Source organism: Xenopus laevis, chromosome 5L (genome assembly GCF_017654675.1).
Source record: "Xenopus laevis strain J_2021 chromosome 5L, Xenopus_laevis_v10.1, whole genome shotgun sequence".
NCBI lineage: Eukaryota > Metazoa > Chordata > Amphibia > Anura > Pipidae > Xenopus > Xenopus laevis.
Window position 1 is genome coordinate 2812973 of NC_054379.1, and position 19575 is coordinate 2832547.

At 40.8% G+C, this 19575-nt stretch overlaps 2 protein-coding genes across 3 annotated transcripts; one reads left to right on the plus strand and one right to left on the minus strand.

The window, feature by feature from the left end:
• Window positions 1-574: 574 nt before the first annotated feature.
• On the minus strand, window positions 575-3688 carry rps27a.L (ribosomal protein S27a L homeolog). Its single transcript, XM_018262518.1, has 6 exons — window positions 3584-3688; window positions 3402-3466; window positions 2713-2767; window positions 1837-1922; window positions 1008-1139; window positions 575-767 (listed from the first exon to the last, which is right to left on the minus strand). Exons 2-6 carry the CDS (start codon window positions 3447-3449, stop codon window positions 618-620), a joined length of 471 nt encoding a protein of 156 aa, XP_018118007.1. The 5' UTR covers window positions 3450-3466; window positions 3584-3688; the 3' UTR covers window positions 575-617.
• Window positions 3689-3828: 140 nt separating this feature from the next.
• On the plus strand, window positions 3829-19092 carry clhc1.L (clathrin heavy chain linker domain containing 1 L homeolog). 2 transcript variants are annotated; one of them, XM_018262516.2, is made up of 12 exons: window positions 3829-4112; window positions 5789-6028; window positions 6918-7105; window positions 9257-9396; window positions 10447-10648; window positions 10942-11057; window positions 12527-12611; window positions 14294-14400; window positions 14916-15090; window positions 17237-17439; window positions 17550-17729; window positions 17958-19092. In XM_018262516.2, the coding sequence occupies exons 2-12, from the start codon at window positions 5852-5854 to the stop codon at window positions 18152-18154; spliced, it is 1770 nt and encodes a 589-aa protein (XP_018118005.1). In that variant the 5' UTR covers window positions 3829-4112; window positions 5789-5851; the 3' UTR covers window positions 18155-19092. The 2 variants fall into 2 exon arrangements, with proteins under 2 accessions (XP_018118005.1, XP_018118006.1); XM_018262517.2 differs by having other exon boundaries at window positions 5792-6028.
• Window positions 19093-19575: the final 483 nt, after the last annotated feature.

Here is a 19575-nt window from a genome sequence, read left to right on the forward strand (position 1 = left end):
AAGAGTCTGGTTTAATACAGACATTGCAGTTGCCCTTTCATTGTTAAAACGTACTTTTCATAATATTTCTGATCAAACAGCTGCTGTCACAGGATAACACTGCCTCACTACAAGTAGAACAGTTTGCCCAGGTAAGTAACTGTATTAATGTATTTCAGTCTTTAGTTTCATCTCTATTACTGCTACTTGCAAGGTTCAACCCTGTCCAACACATCCAAAAACGGAAGGTTCCCCATCAGCCTTCCCATGTTGTGTTACGGCAGTTTAACCCACAGCTCACAAGCTTGCAGACTATACTGCGAGTCTGACAGACTAATATGTGAGTCACATACAGTTCTATAGAAGAGGTGAAGGCAGAATATTTCTCAAGTGCCTGATCTGCATAACCCAGTGGTACTGAAACCCCATGACACCAGGAGCAATCTCCACACTCACACTGAGTTCCACTGAAGCTTATGTATAATATAAAGAGACTGAGCAGCTACTCTTCATGGAGTGACAACATTGGATCAGTGACACCGATACAGACATGGAGGACTAAACCATTGAACCCTATGGAATCAGGAGACAGACATGAAATGGAACATTGGTATGTTTTTATTAACACATGTACAAATTTATTTATCCTCTGGCTTGTTGAAGCAGTAGGTCAGACAGCATTTGCCGCAGTAATGTCTGTCGAAGTGACTGGCCATGAACACACCGGCGCCACATTCATCTGAAGGGCATTCACGTCGCAGGCGGCTGATCTTTCCGTTTTCATCAACCTGAAACAATTCACATTATACACAGAACTTTATATCCACCATTTAATCCATATTCAGTAGGAACAATTTCTCCTTTAAACAGGAGAGCACAGGCTTGTGGCTCTGACCTGTGTTACATCTGTTTAACTAGATATTGAATAGCAAACACAAAGTGCTCTACTGTCACACGTGTATGAAGATAAAGACCATTAACAAGATAACTATACTGAAAACTATAGCCGTAATAAAAAATGAAGTTACCTTGTAATACTTCAGCACGGAAAGCTTGACCTTCTTTCTCTTATGCTTGTTCTTCTTGGGGGTGGTGTAAGACTTCTTCTTCCTCTTCTTGGCTCCACCACGGAGTCTCAGCACAAGATGAAGAGTGGACTCCTGCAAGGAGAGGGACATCAGTGTAAGGGTGTGAAGCCTTTTTCAGTGTATCATATACAATATACAAGAGTCTGCTCTTACACCTTCCTTTACTGTGCACCAGGCAGTACTTTTGACCCCTCTGCAATTGCTTCAGTGCTGAACTGTTCCTTTGTAACTCTAGTTGTAACTCTAGTTCAGCATGACTATGAAGATTTTCATTCATCTAGTCCAGCATCTTACATGTCAGCCTGGGTCTGCTCTGCAGGTGCCGACTGACTTGCGTCTCAATATTAATGCGTTGGAATATTAATGCACAGGAGTGTGCTGAACTTGGGCTAAAAGTGGATGCTAATTTGCTTCTAGGTTTGTGAATGGTACCAAACTGCTATTTAGCAAGGCACCCGCAATGATGCTGGAATTATGGGGGAAAACCATGAAGCTTTGCATCTATAAATTAGTGCAATGAACTACTGTAGATGCTCTATAACTGTACAAAATAATGCAGTTCAACTGCATTTGTTTGTGCAACAGAGGATTCATATGCGAGCTCATGTTACACCAAGTACTGCATCTTTAAAATCAATGATAATATAAAGAGGGGAGGTGATACTCTTTATACCCCTTGAAAAGCTGCCCACTAGAATTAAGGTGTGTGTTTTGGCTACTACTGCAGCTGAAATACTCTGAAAACGTTCTAGGTGTAGAGAAGTCATACCTTCTGGATGTTGTAATCAGAGAGAGTGCGGCCATCTTCCAGCTGCTTCCCAGCAAAGATCAACCTCTGCTGATCAGGAGGGATACCTAGGGGTGCACAGATTGCCAGGTTACTTCATAGAATTTGAAGTCGGTATCAACAAACAGAAAAAAAAAAAAGTGTTGGCCGTTTTGTGTTCTGTTCTTACACATAAAATTATCCCATATCTGGCGGTGATAAATAGGATAAAAGTTTTGCAAAATTAAAGCAAATTTAGTTATAGGCATTTTCTGATACAAATAAGTAAATATTTATTAGGTTCAACAGTTAAGTGCTACTCATAGCAGGAGGCTTCTCCTTTACCATCTCTTGCACTGCTGTTCCTAAATAAATGTACCATTTAATGAAGTAACAAACTCCAGCAGATCTGTTAATCACACAAACCATTGTTTCTGGATGAGAGACGACTGCTCCCACAGCTGGATATGTAGAAAGGAGCAGCAGCACAGGGAACAACTGTCAGTTATATTTACAAATAGGAACACAATGGGGCTCATTTATAAACACTGGACAAATCTGAAACATAGGCAGTAACCCAGGAGAACCAGAATGATTGCTTTGAGTATCCAACTTGCCTCCGGCTGGAAAAAAAGGGGATCACCGATTGGTTGCTATGGGTTACTGCCCGGGTGCAAATTTGCCAAGTGTTTATAAATGAGCCCCACTGTAAAGAAAAAAAGTACTGGAATGTTGCTTGGAATTATACCTTCAATATCCAAATGTGCTAGGAATGGACATGGTTTAGTCAGTTACAAAGCAATAAGTATAACCATATAAAAAGGCAAACCACAAAAATAAAAAATATAAATAGGAACAGGTGTAAATGGCTCATCATACCTTCCTTATCCTGAATCTTAGCCTTGACATTTTCTATAGTATCAGAAGGCTCAACCTACAGGGGAAAAAAAGATGAAATGTCAGTGGAGGGACAATGCTACAAGAGAATCAGGAGATAGAAATACAGGCAGTGCCGGGTCTGTAGGTTTGTTCTTAAATTGAATTTGTATTTAAGTTGAAACATAGTAACAGTAATTATTTTTGCCTTTCTGTGCTCTGCAGTAGACAACACACACCAGAGGGGATTGAGTCAGGTGGGTTATAGACACTAAATACTAATAAAGGCCAAGCAAACCACAGTATGTTACTGTAAGCCTCTGTATGTACAGGCACAAGGAATAAATCATGTACAGTAAGTACAATATATACATTAAATAAAGCCAGTGCTGGAATGGTTTCACAGTACAAGATCCACAAACTTGTGCCAAAACTGACCCTAAAATTATCCAGCAGAGCCAATGTTGCAACAAACAAAACAAAAAGTTGATATGTCAGAAGAAAGAGGAATTTGCTGCTGGTGTGTGAGACACGCTGGGCCCTAGAGACACAGGGAAGTTCCCAGGATGCACAGCGGACACACGGGTGGATATTGGGGTGAATGACAGAATTCTCCGCTAGTTTTGGGGAGTAGAAGTGAGAGAAAAGACGCCCCACAGCCCCAGCACGTGTCTCCCCGGCCCCACACGCACCTCGAGGGTGATCGTCTTCCCCGTGAGGGTTTTCACAAAGATCTGCATGGTGAGGCCGGATCCACCTGCCATAGGAGAGAAGAGCAGATTAAACAGCGGCTACACATCATTCCCAGCGGCCACAAAGCCTCAATCTTATCCATTTTATTCGCTTTCCTCAGGAGAGCAGCCGCCACACTCACCTCCAGATAATGGCGGATCCTGCAGAGAAAGGACCTCCTTCCGGCCGCACGGGGTTTTCCTAGCTCAGGCGCAGGGGGGTGTGGGCGTAGAGAGGTGGCCGCCGCGTTGCCTGTTCAATGGACGTTCCATAAATACTGGTTGAATTGTCTCGTAACAGTCAGGCAGCCACTAGTAGATGTGGTCGGCTGCTGAGACATTACGAGAAATTACGCCTGTAGTTAGAATGTTCTATTTAGGAGCGAGGACCCCGGTGCCGCGCTGCATTCTGGGATTTGAAGTCTCTGTGAAGTGGCTGTTGTATTGTCTCTCATTTCTATTAAACGCGTATTTAACCACAATAGCTTTTTTAAACAGGGTCACACCTTGGTCTCAACAAGCTGTTTTTTGTTATTTTTTGTGTAGTTCTGTCTAAGATTGAGGCGGGCAAAATTGACAGACACGCCCATGTACCGATCGCCCCTCCCCTTGGCAACGCGCTTAGTAACGGAATGGAAGAGTTAACATCACAGCCCGGAGACACCAGAGCAGGTAATAATAAAATCACAGTCATATTTACAACATTTTTCCTCAGTAACGTTCAGTCCCTGGAAACCGCTTTTCACTGAGCATGCGCAAGGGCGGGGCTGGTTTCATGGGAAAGTTATAGTAATTTTAATGTAATTTTCCCTCCTGATCCTCTTATGCTCTCACAGTATAACTGGTCTCCTCACAGTTTAACTGGTCCCCTCACAGTATAACTGGTCCCCTCACAGTCTGACTGGTCCCCTCACAGTATAACTGGTTCCCTCACAGTATAACTGGTCCCCTCACAGTCTGACTGGTCCCCTCACAGTATAACTGGTTCCCTCACAGTATAACTGGTTCCCTCACAGTATAACTGGTCCCCTCACAGTATCACTGGTCCCCTCACGGTATAACAGGTCACCTCACAGTATCACTGGTCCCCTCACAATATAACTGGTCCCCTCACAATATAACTGGTCACCTCACAGTATGACTGGTCCCCTCACAGTATAACTGGTCCCCTCACAATATAACTGGTCCCCTCACAGTATAACTGGTCTCCTAACAGTATGACTGGTCCCCTCACAGTATAACTGGTCCCCTCACAGTATAACAGGTCACCTCACAATATAACTGGTCCCCTCACAGTATAACTGGTCCCCTCACAGTATAACAGGTCACCTCACAGTATAACTGGTCCCCTCACAATATAACTGGTCCCCTCACAGTATAACTGGTCCCCTCACAGTATAACTGGTCCCCTCACAGTATAACTGGTCCCCTCACAGTATAACTGGTCCCCTCACAGTATAACTGGTCCCCTCACAGTATAACTGGTCCCCTCACAATATAACTGGTCCCCTCACAGTATAACTGGTCCCCTCACAATATAACTGGTCACCTCACAGTATGACTGGTCCCCTCACAGTATCACTGGTCCCCTCACAGTATAACTGATCCCCTCACAGTATAACTGGTCCCCTCACAGTATAACTGGTCCCCTCACAGTATAACTGGTCCCCTCACAGTATGACTGGTCCTCTCACAGTATAACTGGTCCCCTCACAGTATAACTGGTCTCCTAACAGTATAACTGGTCCCCTCACAGTATAACTGGTCTCCTAACAGTATAACTGGTCCCCTCACAGTATAACTGGTCCCCTCACAGTATAACTGGTCCCCTCACAGTATAACAGGTCACCTCACAGTATGACAGGTCCCCTCACAGTATAACTGGTCCCCTCACAGTATGACTGGTCCCCTCACAGTATGACTGGTCCCCTCAAAGTATAACTGGTCCCCTCACAGTATAATTGGTCCCCTCAAAGTATGACAGGTCCCCTCACAGTATAACAGGTCACCTCACAGTATGACTGGTACCCTCAAATAATGACTGGTCCCCTCACAGTATAACAGGTCACCTCACAGTATGACTGGTCCCCTCAAAGTATAACTGGTCCCCTCACAGTATAATTGGTCCCCTCAAAGTATGACAGGTCCCCTCACAGTATGACTGGTCCCCTCACAGAGACAAATGCTACAGTATATTGTGTCCTAATTGTCACTATTTTATATTATAAGGATAAATGCTGTGAAATGACAGCCCCTCCCAGCTCTCCTCAATCTCTACAGTTTAGTTTGTGTAGAAATACAGTATGTCTCAATGTTTGTACCCACTTTGTATCTCCCATTTTTTCCAGCAGGTTCCGAACAGGGCATGTGAGTAGCCACAAGTTGTCAGCAAAACAACCATCGCTGTTCTCATGAGTTCTCCTAGATTTCACCAAACTCCGGCGCTGCCACCAATCACCCGAGGCAGAGATAAGCAGTTCCTAGGCAGCCTGCAGGCACACATTGACCATGCAAAGGAGCAATTGCAAGTGGCAGGGCAGTGTGATGTTGAGCAGCAGTGCATCATCTATGGACGCGCATTTGACAAGGTAAATAAGTATCAGTTATGTGGTGTGAGCAAAACGTTTTTATAATTTGATTTTATATATATAATGACATAAACAGAAAAAGGAAGAGGTTGTAAGTCCCGAACAAAGAGCAAACAGTGGTAGTTGTTTCTCATGTGTTATTGCAGACAGAGGTATCTGTAAAAGTAACTATTTGCAAAGAGTGCGGGTGTCAGAGCACCCTTATATACATCAAATATACAAAATATCTTAAGCCTCAACCTCATCCAATATTACAAAAAAAAAGCTAAGCCTTTAAATCCTAATTATTTCAAGGAGAGCCTAACTAAAAAAGTAAGGCTGAAATGTTTTACGTTATGTTTTGGGCTTCTGTACACCCTCAGCCACCTCCACTGATTCACCATCATCCCTAGCTGATCTTTTTGCTGGCTTGCGGATCATGGGCAGGCATGAAGGAGGGTGCTAGTTGAAACCCAAACCTGTGGTAGCGGGATGTGCTGTATGGTAGTGATGCTACTGTGTAATACAAAGACATCTGTGGAGCTTCTGAGAAGCCTTCTATTGACTGTCATGTCCTCATGTATGGAAAGATTAGAAAAAACAAAACATAGAAAATCAAGTGCAATTCCAACAATCTAGTCACTGTTGTTAATGTAGTTCAGTGGCAGCAGTTAAGCCTCACAATGAAGACTCCTGATCTGATATAATTTCCTTTTTCCTCAGATATGGTTTTTACTGTGATAGATGGATATATTATATAAAAACATCAGACATTTCAATGATTGGTATTTAAAAAATCTGAATATAATAGCTATAGACCCACTGTTATATACACCTGTATTTTTATTATTACAGAATGAACATATCCCATTGATACAATTGAATGTACATAATGTGTGTTTCGTCACAGGTGATTGATTATTGTACCGATTATAAGGGTTTGCTCGCTGCAATCAAACGTGAATATGATGAGTTCATTGATGTGCTGAAGCAGAGTCAAAGAGATGCTGTTCATCTTCAAGGGAAGCTGAGGGCCTTGGCATCCCAGCCAACCACTCTAATGTATCATAGGAAACGAGCAACGGAGCTTGCCAAGAAGTAAGGACACATCAGCATATTTTTTTCTGTTTAGGCTTCAAGGCTTCCCAGTATGAACCAAAGGTTTGACATTTCTTTGCCTCTTGTAATTCAGATGTGCTGGAGGGGAACTGACGAATTATATGTACACTCTCATTGGTCAAAATGGCAGCCACCAACAGGGTGCCAAAATAAGATTTCTGCAACCTGCTCTGCTCTCACACTAAGGGGGTTATTTACTAAACCATTAATTTATCTGTTCGGGCTTTTTGGGGAAAAAACTTTTTGTGAAATAAAAAACTCTAATTATTCGAGATTTATTATTCCCTGATACTGCAAAAAGACAAATTTGACAATATGCCATTTCAGACCTGTCGAAGTCCTATGTAAAGGTGGCCATACACGGGCCGATAAAAGCTGCAGACAGACCGAGTCGGCAGCTTATTGGCCCGTGTATGGGGGCCCCCGACGGGCTTCCCCGATCGAGATCTGGCCGAAAGTCGGCCAGATCTCGATCGGATGGGGTTAAAAATCCCGTCGGATCGCGGCCGCATCTGTTCGTTGATGCGGTCCCGCGATCCGACCGCCCGTTTGCGAACGTGAAGGATCCGATCGTTGGACCCTAGGGCCCACGATCGGATCAGTCCGATATTGCCCACCTCAAGGTGGGCATATCGGAGGGAGATCCGCTCGTTTGGCGACATCGCCAAACGAGCGGATCTATCCGTGTATGGCCACCTTAAGTCAATGGGAGATGTCCCTATCCCAATTGGAAGATATTGTGGTTTAGCCCGATAATCCGCAAAATTCTGGGTTTTCGGGCAAAAAACATAAAAAATCTAGTGATTCAGGAAAAAAGTTTGAAACGATCAGACAATTCGTTTTTTCACTCAATTTTATCAGGTTTTTTCCTGATCCGCTTAATTCAAGTTTTTTTTATTAATAAAGAAAGTCTAATCTTGGATGGGAGTTTGGTTGTGGTTTTTTTTAATATAATGAGATAAGTTTGGATTTTAGTAAATAACCCCCTTAAACCTTGAATTTTTAAATATCTATTATACCCGGAAGCGGCTAAAAATCCGAATCTGAAAATACTCCATCTCAAACCTATCGAGGTCATGTAGAAGTCAATGGCAATTTGAAGCTGTTTCTTGATATTGTGATCTGTGCTGGTTTGGATGCGATCATCCGAAAAAATCAAGGTTTTTGAGTGACAACTTGAAAATGTCATATGAATCGAGTGTCAAATTCAAAAAAGTTGTACATTTCGAATTGTCGCACAATTTTGTCAAGATCTTTTCCCGCACCGATTTTTTTTGGCTTCATTTTTTTTATAAATTAGGTAAAATTGTGGACGGGAGTTAGGGTGACTTTGTTTTAATTAAAAAATAGGAAAAAATAGTACTAAATAATCCCCTAGTGTTTGAAATTCCAAAAATTGCCATTTGAGATTACACAGTGGTGTACCATGTACCCAGGCAAGTTATCACTGTTTATTTGCATTTTTCTTCAAAGGGGTTGAAAATTCCAAAAACAAAATATAATTCTAAGCAACTTTACAACATTACAGATTTTCAACCATTTTTAAAAAGACAAGAAAAGTGTTATTTACTGGTGAGTAGCACTTTGACACTCCATAGTAAATATAATTGCTAAACTTAGATGCTGGCGCTCTCTGCTGAAAAGTGCAAGTCGATTCGAGTAAAGTTTGCAGCATTCCTGACATTCAGGTTTTTTTCAGAGAAAAAACTTGAATCAAGTTTGGTCAAACTGAATCAAATTCGATTCAAATTTTTGTGTCAGTAAAATTTCAAATATATTCGAATTTAAGGGAGTTTTAAAAAAACTAACATGAATTCAAAAACACCCTTGATAAATGTGCCTCTAAATGTTGTATTCAGTTTGAAACCATAATGTAGTTAAAGGGATACTGTCATGGGAAAAAAAAATTCAAAACACATCAGTTAATAGTGCTGCTCCAGCAGAATTCAGTCACTCAAAGTACAATTCATTTGTATCACAGCATATACTTATCCATAGATATTCGGTTTGAAATCCTTTCATTAAATGAAATATGCATTGTAACATAGTCTTCCTCTTGAGTGTGATTGTGTATGTCCAGAGCTGTTGATTTCTTTGTATACATTTGACATTCCTCTTTTTTCATTTTAGGTTAGAACTAATTCAGAGAGATTCACAGAGAGTTGAAAATCAGTTAGAGAAACTTCAACATGATCAGAAATTGAAGACCCCAGAATTAGAGGAGACAAAATCTCTGCAAAATAATATAAAGCCTTCCAGTCTTATTCCAGGTATGGATTTTTATCTCCCAATGGTAACTGTACTTTCTGACATGTAGACAATTACTGCTGGAATATTATGTACAATAGTGCGGATATAGGCGTGTACTTACCACAGTTTGGAAATATGTATGACTTTTGTTGTTTTTTGCTATGAATAGGGCAAAATCTGAAATTGAGAGTAAAGTCACATTCTAATTCATGGTTTGTAGGGGCACAAAATATTCAGCGCAACTGCCTCCAATTTGGGACAAAGCAAACTCGCATCTGCATTTGTTTTGGTAAATCAGGCCTAAAGGTCATACACTATAAGATTCACTTGTTGGCTAGGTCACCAAACGAGTGGATCTTTCTTTGATATGCCCACCAAAGGCAGGGTGATATCCGGCTAATCCAATCTTTCATCCCTAGGGCCAAACAATTGGATTACAATGAAGGGAATGGGCACCGATGGGACAAGGAATGTATCAACTAGCTGATGCAGTCCTCGATCACAGGGGTAAATCAAACCAGCCCAATCGAAATCTGGCCAATTTATTTGGCCAGATAGCAGTCTGGGAGGCCCATTGGAACACCCCATACACGGTTTAAAGGACCTGAATCGCCATCTTAAATCTGCCAGTGTATGGACACCTTAACTGCGGGACAATGACCCATTAATTCTTGTGGCCTAGATATATGCACCAATACAATCATCTGGCAAATGGATTCACCAATGTTTGGTCACAGTGTGTGCAATTGCGGAGGCTGTGTGCATTGCATTGGTCTCTGAAGGCTGTGTGATGCAGTGCAGAGTGCAGGAAAGGCTAGGTTATAGTCTAAGGGGCACTTTGCAAGTTTTTTGAAAGTGGTTTTATGCACTGCAAGGGTCCATTGGGATAATGTGATATACTGTAAGAAAGTTTGAAAGACTACAGTATGTGATACACAGCAGGTTAGTGTTACTTGCAGATGACTATGTTCATGACAACCAGATGGAGGGAACCAGGGAAATACAACTTGAATCACTAAATCTTCTGTAGCACCAACCAGTTGGGATTTCCTTGTTTTTTCCTTCTATAGGTATGACGGTTGAAGACTCTGTCAGTATGGAAAAGCTCACACAATATCAGCAACAACTAGAACAGAAAAGGGACAATCTGAAGGCTGATATGAAAAATAAATATGTCTCCATTCAGGAAAAGATAGAGTTGGAGCATAAACTGAGTTCTGCTTTACAAGACAGAGAAGAAGCAGAGTTATTAAATAATAAATTGATGGTCAGGTACTATCTTATTGCCTGTTTGTTTTCATCACTCCATTCCACAGTTAATAGACTTTTCTAACTTGAATTTCCTCTGATTTTAATTTAGCTTTGAAAGTGAACAAGCCAGACAACAGATAATAATTATAATCAGTGATAAAGACCCAAGGAGTGTCCACAAATAACTGAGTTCAAATATCTGGTTCCTGAGAAGGGGACTTAGCCTCCGGGACTTTATCACTGAGTAAAAAAAAATGAATCCAAGCAATTTATAAAAAGGCAATATTTATTCACAGCCATGCCTCTGATTTTAGTTACAGACAAAGAAAGCTTGTCATGGACGCCATCTTGGTTTGGACACAATCCAACAAATGTGTGTCTCTTTATGATGCCATTTCACAGGCCATAGCAAACGAGAAGGAATTACAAGGTATTCTTTCCTGTCAAGCTGTTTGTGTTTGTGAGTGACCATTACAATAAATCCTAAAAGTACATCAGAACAGGATATTCATTCAATTGTAAGGCTTCTTTGTCATTAGCTATTTAGCAGTTCTCTGCATTATTTACAAATGATTTGGTCTCCATAGTTATAAAGTTAACTAACTGACAATAAGTGGGGAATGGGAAAAGCAATAGAATAAACTTGTCATTTTGGTCCAATATGTATTACAGCGCTTCTCAACAGGCTGCAACTCAACATAATCCTGTATTATAAGTAGGGGTTCTCTTTCATTGCCTGAGCTGTAAAAGAACATGTGTTTGCACAGATCATTCCTTCATTTTAAATATGTGTGGGCCAAATGGACAAATTATTGGTTTAATTGAACTTTTATAGCAAACTTAAGTGACTATATGCCACGTGCAAAGCATTGTGCCAAAAGCAGCTGTAGTAGACTCTTGAACTGCTCTCTTTCTGCATTCTATAACTGTGGCTCCAAGTTCCATCTTGTTGGTAATTGTAATGTACAGAAGTGTGACTTTTGTGGGGAGACTGGCAATGTAAGCAAGGTGTGCAAGAGGCAAATCCAGTGCAATTTATGTCTAAAGTCAGGCCATGCCTATAAGAACTGCCCTGAGGCTTGGAAGAACATTAGGAAGTCTTGCACCAATATAGAGGAGCTGATGAGCAGAGACCTTGGTGAGAGTGAGTGCAGGACATGGCCAGCCCAAGTACTTCTACAGAAGCTTCTGTGTTACCCCAGGAGGGGCAGGAGAGGCCAAGGAGGGAGGTTAATAGCCCCATTAGGGATAAAGGCAGAGGAGGGGAGAACTGGAGGTTGGTGGGAAAGGAGAAAAGGAAAGGAGAAAGAAAAATGAGGCCAGTGGGAAAGTGATTATTTAGAGTGAGAACAGGTTCTTGGTGTTGGGAAAGGTTTCATAGGGGGAACTGATGGAGGAAGAATCAGAGTAGCTGGAGAGGATGGAGGAGCAGAGGTAAAATGTTCCTGCCACAAAGAGTAGAAAGTAAAGTAAGAAAGATCAGGAGCAGCAGTCTCAGGACTTAGAGTGGTAGTCACTGTGGTAGTCACTTGATGAAGGGGAACTAATGGAAGTCAGTGAGGAAGTGGGTTTGAGGGCAAGGGTTCAGGTTAAGAGAGCCAGTACTGGGGTGCTGAATACTTCCAAGAAAAAATATAAAAAAAGCATCAGTCCATAAATAATTAATGTTTTCAGCAAATGTTATCAACTTCTGAGTGGGTGTTGCAAATGCAGTTTATAGTTGTGATATAGTTGGTAGCAAAACATGGGAAATTGAGAAATCACATGTGAAGGCTTAAAGTCATGATTTGTTGCTTTATTAATTAATGCTATGTTTTGTTTGATATTTGTTCTGTAATGATTGATTTTGTATAGTGTTTTAATTCCAATAACATTCCCTCTCTGCATTCTGTTGCACAGATGATGTTTTTGCAGCAGAAGTATTCCATGATCTTGATCCTAGTAAAGTCTCTGAAGGGCAAGATTTGCTGGAATATATCGAAAGGTAAGTCGTTTTATTAGTGAATTTGGCCAAATTGTTGCTGCAGCTTTTCCAACATACTGTAAGTTCCAGCAACAATATCCATACAGTTGTTTTTGACTAGTTAATTGGCCCCACAATCACAATATACTTTCTATATTCTTAGAGGCACAGTTATCAAAGGTCGAATTTCAAATTCATGTTAGTTTTTTACAAATCCAATAAACTCCCATGAACTCAAAATTGGACCAATCGAAATTTATTATAAAAATCAAATGTTTTAAACTTGGGTAAATAGGATCGACCTGAAAACTCAAATTGAATTTGACTTGAATTCTATTAGAATTTTAAAAACTCAAGTAGTGTTTTTTCTCTGAAAAAAACCCAGAATGTCATGAAGGCTGCAAATGATCCCTAGACGTCTCCCATTGAATTAAAGGAAAACTATACCCCCCGAACAATGTAGGTCTCTATAAAAATATTTTGCATAAAACAGCTCATATGTTAAAACCCTGTTTCATTTAAATAAACCATTTTCATAATAATATACTTTTTTAGTTGTATGTGTCATTGAGTAATCCTAAATAGAAAATTGCCATTTTAAAAAATAAGGGCTGCCCCTTGGGATCGTAGAATTCACGGTGCGCACAAACAAACCATACATTTTAGGTCACATGAGCCAATTAACAGACAGAGTTGTGTCTTTTGCTTCCACACTTCTTCCTGTTACAGTTAGAGCTATAGTATTTCTGGTCAGCTGATCTCTTCGTTTTAGTTAGAGTTGTAGTATTTCTGGTCAGGTGATCTCTTCCTGTTACAGTTAGAGCTGCAGTATTTCTGGTCAGGTGGTCTCTTCCTGTTACAGTTAGAGCTGCAGTATTTCTGCTCAGGTGATCTCTTCCTGTTACAGTTAGAGCTGCATTATTTCTGGTCAGGTGATCTCTTCCTGTTACAGTTAGAGCTGCATTATTTCTGGTCAGGTAATCTCTTCCTGTTACAGTTAGAGCTGCAGTATTTCTGGTCAGGTGATGTCTTCCTGTTACAGTTAGAGCTGCAGTATTTCTGTTCAGGTGATCTCTTCCTGTTAGTTAGAGCTGCAGTATTTCTGGGTCAGGTGATCTCTTCCTGTTACAGTAAGAGCTGCAGAATTTCTGGTCAGGCGATCTCTTCCTGTTACAGTTAGAGCTGCAGTATTTCTGGTCAGGTGATCTCTTCCGTTAGAGCTGCAGTATTTCTGGTCAGATGATCTCTTCCATTAGAGCTGCAGTATTTCTGGTCAGGTGATCTCTTCCTGTTACAGTTAGAGTTGCTTAAATATTCATTTTGGGCGTATAGTTTTCCTATACCCCAAACAGCAATTCTGCAGGTTTTAGGTGGTGAATAGTTGAGTTCTTAAAGGGCCAGAGTATGAAAAAAAAAAAATCGAATTTGAATTTTTTGAAAAACTCAAATCGAATTTGAATAACTACCTAGTCGAATTTGACAGTTTTGACAAAAACTCGAAAATTCGAATTTCCAATTCGACCCTTGATAAATCTGCCCCTTAGTCTCTGTAAAAGCATATTGTATTGTTGAATAATATGCAGACTCTCCTTTGTATGGTCACTAGATATTCACTGAATAGCAGGTATTTGTGGAAACAACAGATAATTGCAATGAGTGTTGTAAGTCTGGCATCTGATTGACTGTATTTTTTATTTTTGAAGGTTTAATGAATTGTTCCTAAGCAGACAGTATAATGCTGCTGCAATCCATGCTGCAAACAGTCCTAGAGGGATTCTTCGTAATATGGAAACTATGGAGAAATTCAAAGGTATACTGACATGCTTATTCTAAAATCATGAGCAAAAGAATGGAGGAAGAGTCTATATGGAGGCAGCTTTATTTGAGGCAAGCACAGGGGAAGCCCCCTGCTGTATGTATAAGGTTAGAGTGAACAAATATTGTTGTGTGTATTTAGTTGTACCCTCATTCTGCCATGCTTACCACTTCACTTTATCATAAGGTGAGGGAACGTGATTATATAAAAAGAGCAGAAAGGGATTGAGAGTGTCAGGAGAGCAGAGAAGTCAGAGAAGAAGAGATTAACAGCATTTAACAGCACTTCGTCTTCGTTCTAGAGTGAGAAATGCTATCAAGGCACAAAACCAACATGACAATCTTCCCCAGGGTTGTGCCGCTAATTGTCACAATAGATACTGGTTATTGCGTATTTTGTTGTTAACCCCTGTATTGCTAATATATGCCGTAGTGAGCAAACCTTGGTAAATCCAGTGATTATTTCAAACATTGTCAGTCTTATTTCACAGCAAATGTTTTCTCTTGCAGCTGCTGTAGTCAGTGATGAGGAGACGTCTCCCGTGTTATTATATTTTGAGGCTTTAATCAGCTCCAGCCACGTAGCAAAGCATCCTGTAAGTGCCGAGCTTACTCTGGAAGCAACCAAGTGCGCTTTAGCTTGTGGCAAATTGGACCTGGTGCTTCACTGGGTCTCACAGCAAAGGTAACATTATTGGATAGCTTGATTTTCTACATATTGTGCTTTTTATCATGGTACTGGAAATAATGACCCTGAAAAAAGCAGCTCAGTCAGACTGATAGTATCGAAAGTTTGAAGCAGAGAGCTTAGACTGCTTCAAACAGGGTAGACTGTCAAGGTTGGGGTTGTTTTCTCTGGAAAAAAGGCACTTGCGAGGGGACATGATTACACTTTAGAAGTACATTAGAGGACATTATAGACAAATAGCAGGGGACCTTTCTACCCATAAAGAGAATCACGTACCAGAGGCCTCCCCTTCAGACTAGAGGAAAAGAAGTTTCATTTAAAGGAACAGAGTAGGGGGTTCATCACAGTGAGGACAGTGAGGTTGGGGAATGCACTGCCGGGTGATGATTCAGTTAATGACTATAAGAGGGACTTGGATGATTTCTTGGACAAGCAGAATATTAAAGGCTATTGTGATACTAAACTCTATAGTTAGTATAGATATGGGTATATATCAGTGACAGTAGGGAGGGGTGTGTGTATGGGGCTGGGTTTTCATTTGGAGGGGTTGAACTTGATGGACTTTGTCTTTTTTTCAACCCAATTTAACTATGTAACTATCAATTAGTCCTTCAAATTCTTGGGTATACTTCCACTCAGGGCTGCCATCATAAATCACAGCACCCTGTACAACTACAAATTTTACACCCACTCCACCACAGCCCTAGCCCTCCGTGCACCCCGCAGGGTCCCCCCTACAAGTTACAAAAAACCCACAGGGGATCAGGCCCCCCCTTACAAGTTAAAAAAAAAACATAGGTAGTCAAGGGCCCCAGAAAGATTAAAAATGACATTGGTGGTCAGGGGCCCATAGATGTTTTAAAAAAAATGAAGAAAAAAACAACAAAAAATTGGTGTTCCGTGGACCTTACCTTAGAGGGATTCACCTTCAAGTTAACTTTTAGTATATTGTAGAATGGCCTATTGTAAGAAACGTTAAATTGGTCTTAATTATTTATTTTTCATGTTTTTTTTTTAATGATTTGGCAATTTTCTTCTGTTTCTTCCCAGCTTTCAGATGGGGATCACTGACCCCATCTTTAAAAAAAATGCTCTGTAAGGCTACACATTTACACTTATTGCTACTTTTTATTGCTCATCTTTCAATTCAGTCCCTCTCCTATTCATATTCCAGTCTCTTATTACTATCAGTGCATGGTTGCTAGGGGAATTTGTACCCTAGAAACCAAATTGCTAACACTGCAATCTAGAGAGCTGCTAAATAACTAAAAAAAACACAAATAATAAAAAATGAAAACCAATTGCAAATTGTCTCAGAATATCAATCTCGACATCAGTGATCCCTTACCAGTGGCTCATGAATAACATGTTGCTCCCCAACCCCTTGGATGTTGCTCCCAGTGGCCTCAAAGCAGGTGATTATTTTTCAATTCCAGGCTTGGAGGCAAGTTTTGGTTGTATAAAACCAGGTGTTCTGGCAAAAAGAGACTCCCCAACTCTTTTTACATTTGAATGTGGGTCACGGATAAAAAAGGATGGGACCCCTTCTCTACATCATGGCTTCGGGTCTTCGGCTGCTTTGGCTCTTTCATGGCTTTGGTGGCTTCAGCTCTTCTTTGGCAGCTTTGACTACATCACTTTCGTTCAAGGGTGGCCAAACTAATTCAGAAAGTGCAGCACAGCCAGACCCCTCTTTAAGCGCTAAATCTACTGGGCCCTTGATGGCGGCCCTGCATTCACTCACTCAGTTATACTGTATGTCCCGAGTTCTTCACAGTTGAAAGCAACTTTCGGCATTGAAAACAAAAGCAGTGTTAAGGGATCAACAAGAATCTCACCACTATTCTTCTGTGACCTGGGTGCTTATGCCCCAAGTCCTCCACATAAGAAGACAGTCAAACACATAACAGCATGTGGAATATGGAAGGCAGTAAACCAATAACTGGTCACGATCTGGGTTTCAAAACTGGCTACTAGAAATAAGCAAAGGCCCCACAGCAATATAGTCGCCCTGTATTGCTCTTCTGAATATATACAGTGTTATTACTTAAATAACAGATGATGTTCCTTTAAATCTAGAGAGTATTTATATATTTATTTTTTATTTACTGTTGATACATGTTTTCCTCCCTTTTATCTCTAGGATAACGTATTCAGAGGCCCTGGGGGATGTTATTTATGATTACGGAGAGAGAGATCCATACCACAAGTCCATCTGCCTAGCACTGGCTCAGCTAATCTACAGAAAGTGCACAAACAGCAGGAAGGCCGCTCTGTGTATGTGCTTGCAAGGCCTGGTGCAGGGGGCGTTGGAGTACACCTCTCATTGCAGACATTTCTCATTGGGTAATCCATAATGTTTTTCTGAGTGGTATTATTATTATTATTATTATTATTATTATTATTATGCATAATCACAGGAATCCATCATACACTGTTCTTTGCTTTCTCTTTAGAGGACTATGGTTTTTTGCTTAGAATGTGCCCTAGTGCTGAGCTCATCCATGGCCTGACCAAGGAGAGGAATGGCAAACCAGCAGCCTTATCTGTTGGACAGGCCACCCTTTCTCTTATCTCTACACATCACAAGGACTATGGATTTCAGCTTCTAGAAAGTATACTTAACTGTGGTGAAGGTGAGTAGTACAAGCTATATTGGCATCAATCATCCATAAATCATCCATTTGTTTCTATAATACTTATCTTTCATTTGTACCCAGACCCTCTGGATGGTAAACTCCTGTGAGTAGGGCCCTCTAATCCTATTTCTCTTTTTTGTAAAATGCTTGGTTATAAATTTATGTAAAGCACTGCATAATATACTGACATTATATAAATAAATGATACATATATTCTTTTTTCAGGTGCTTTGGAGCAGGCAGTTCTTAATGATGTGGTTTGTACGCCAGAAGGGTGGGTAGAAATAGCTGATGAATGTTTAAGGAACAATTATGTGCAGTTGTCTGAGAAGATCCTGTCCATCGTAAGAGCACAGGACGGGATAGTGGAGTTTACTGCTGATGAAGAAGATGCAAAGATAATGGAGCATGTATTCATGTAATTCCCACAGAGTGGCAGCAGGGGGAGCCCATATACCACAGTGGCTTACCTGATTAGTAAATACTTTCAGTTCCTTTATTTCAGCATAGGCCCATGACACACTGAGGAGTTTTAGGCATTTCCTTTTAGGCATTATTTTAAGCACAGAAACCATGTGGTGTTCAGGGCCTCCAAAATCAACCCCCACTGATGTTTTATTTCGTTTTTAGTTGGGGGTGAGGCACCTGATTCCCATTGCCAGCAATGATGGCAGCAACTGGAGGAAAACAGCCATTTTACACCACATGGAGTAAATACTGCAGGCAAAATGTCTGGCAGGGCTGCATGTGCCATGCTCATTAGAGAAACTCAAGACATTTGGATTTACTCACTTGAAACAGAATATTACAGTGGTCTGAAACGTTATCAGAGAACATCTATGCAGGATAAAAGAGAGAGAGCTCTCTAATTAAGGCCCATGGCATGTGAAGCAGACCCAGTGGCTGTTATTGAGCCTTGGCCAGGACTAGTAGAGGTCATGACTGAAGAGCAGTTGTGTGTACAAAACAGTTATTATCCAACGGCACTCATCTACAAAATCACTGGTGACCTTTATGAAATTACCTCCCCCATTCCTGCAGAGTCTGCCCCCTTTATAGTTACTCTACTGGTAAGATGCACTCAAATCAGGGAGCATTGACTCCCTATGGGGGTGTCCCCAAATGATTATAACCTTTACTTCTCCTTTAAATAAAACCTTGACATGTCGGTCTGTTAGGATTTAAACTAAAAATGCTTATTATTCATTGGACATAATATATTAGTTACATATAAATATTTTCTTCAAAGATGACATTCTGGCTTTACTGCTGTCTGTTTGCTGCCAGTTCTTCTGTTTGTAGCAATGTCTAATCTCTTGCCCAGTCTGTTGTGCCCCATAAAGTTGTCTTTGAAAATGCATTTTGGGCTGGTGTTACTGTTCCTTTAAAGGAGAAACAACCCCTTTACCAAAACTATGACAAATCATAAATGTGTTCTGACAGAGGAGGGGAAATTATAGACTTCTGCTGATTTGCATAATGTTGGTCAAAGCCAGTAGGAACCCAACTTAAAGGAGAAGGAAAGCTAAGGAGGCATTTTATTTTCAATAGATTAGCTGCAAAAGTGCAAGCTAGAATGTTATATTTATTCTGTAGAATGCTCTAGAAGCTCTCTGTTTGTTTAGAATAGCAGCTGCCATATTAGCTTGGGGTGACATCACTTCCTGCCTGCATCTCTCCCTGCTCACTCATAGCTCTGGGCTCAGATTACAGCAGAGAGGGAGATAGGAGCAAACTGAGCATGCTCAAGCCCTAGCCCTGGAGGTTTAAACTGAAAACAGTTAGTCTGATACAGAAGCCCATGAGTAAACAATAGAAGGAAAGAAATGTGCTGTTTGACAGA

Coding starts and splice junctions, on each gene's coding strand:
- rps27a.L (XM_018262518.1), bottom strand. CDS start 3,449: ATGCAGATCTTTGTGAAAACCCTCACGGGGAAGACGATCACCCTCGAG. Junction 2,768..3,401: donor GGAAGACGATCACCCTCGAG/GTGCGTGTGGGG, acceptor TTTCCCCTGTAG/GTTGAGCCTTCTGATACTAT. Junction 1,923..2,712: donor TAAGATTCAGGATAAGGAAG/GTATGATGAGCC, acceptor GTGCACCCCTAG/GTATCCCTCCTGATCAGCAG.
- clhc1.L (XM_018262516.2), top strand. CDS start 5,852: ATGAGTTCTCCTAGATTTCACCAAACTCCGGCGCTGCCACCAATCACC. Junction 7,106..9,256: donor GCAACGGAGCTTGCCAAGAA/GTAAGGACACAT, acceptor TTTTCATTTTAG/GTTAGAACTAATTCAGAGAG. Junction 17,440..17,549: donor TTGCAGACATTTCTCATTGG/GTAATCCATAAT, acceptor CTTTCTCTTTAG/AGGACTATGGTTTTTTGCTT.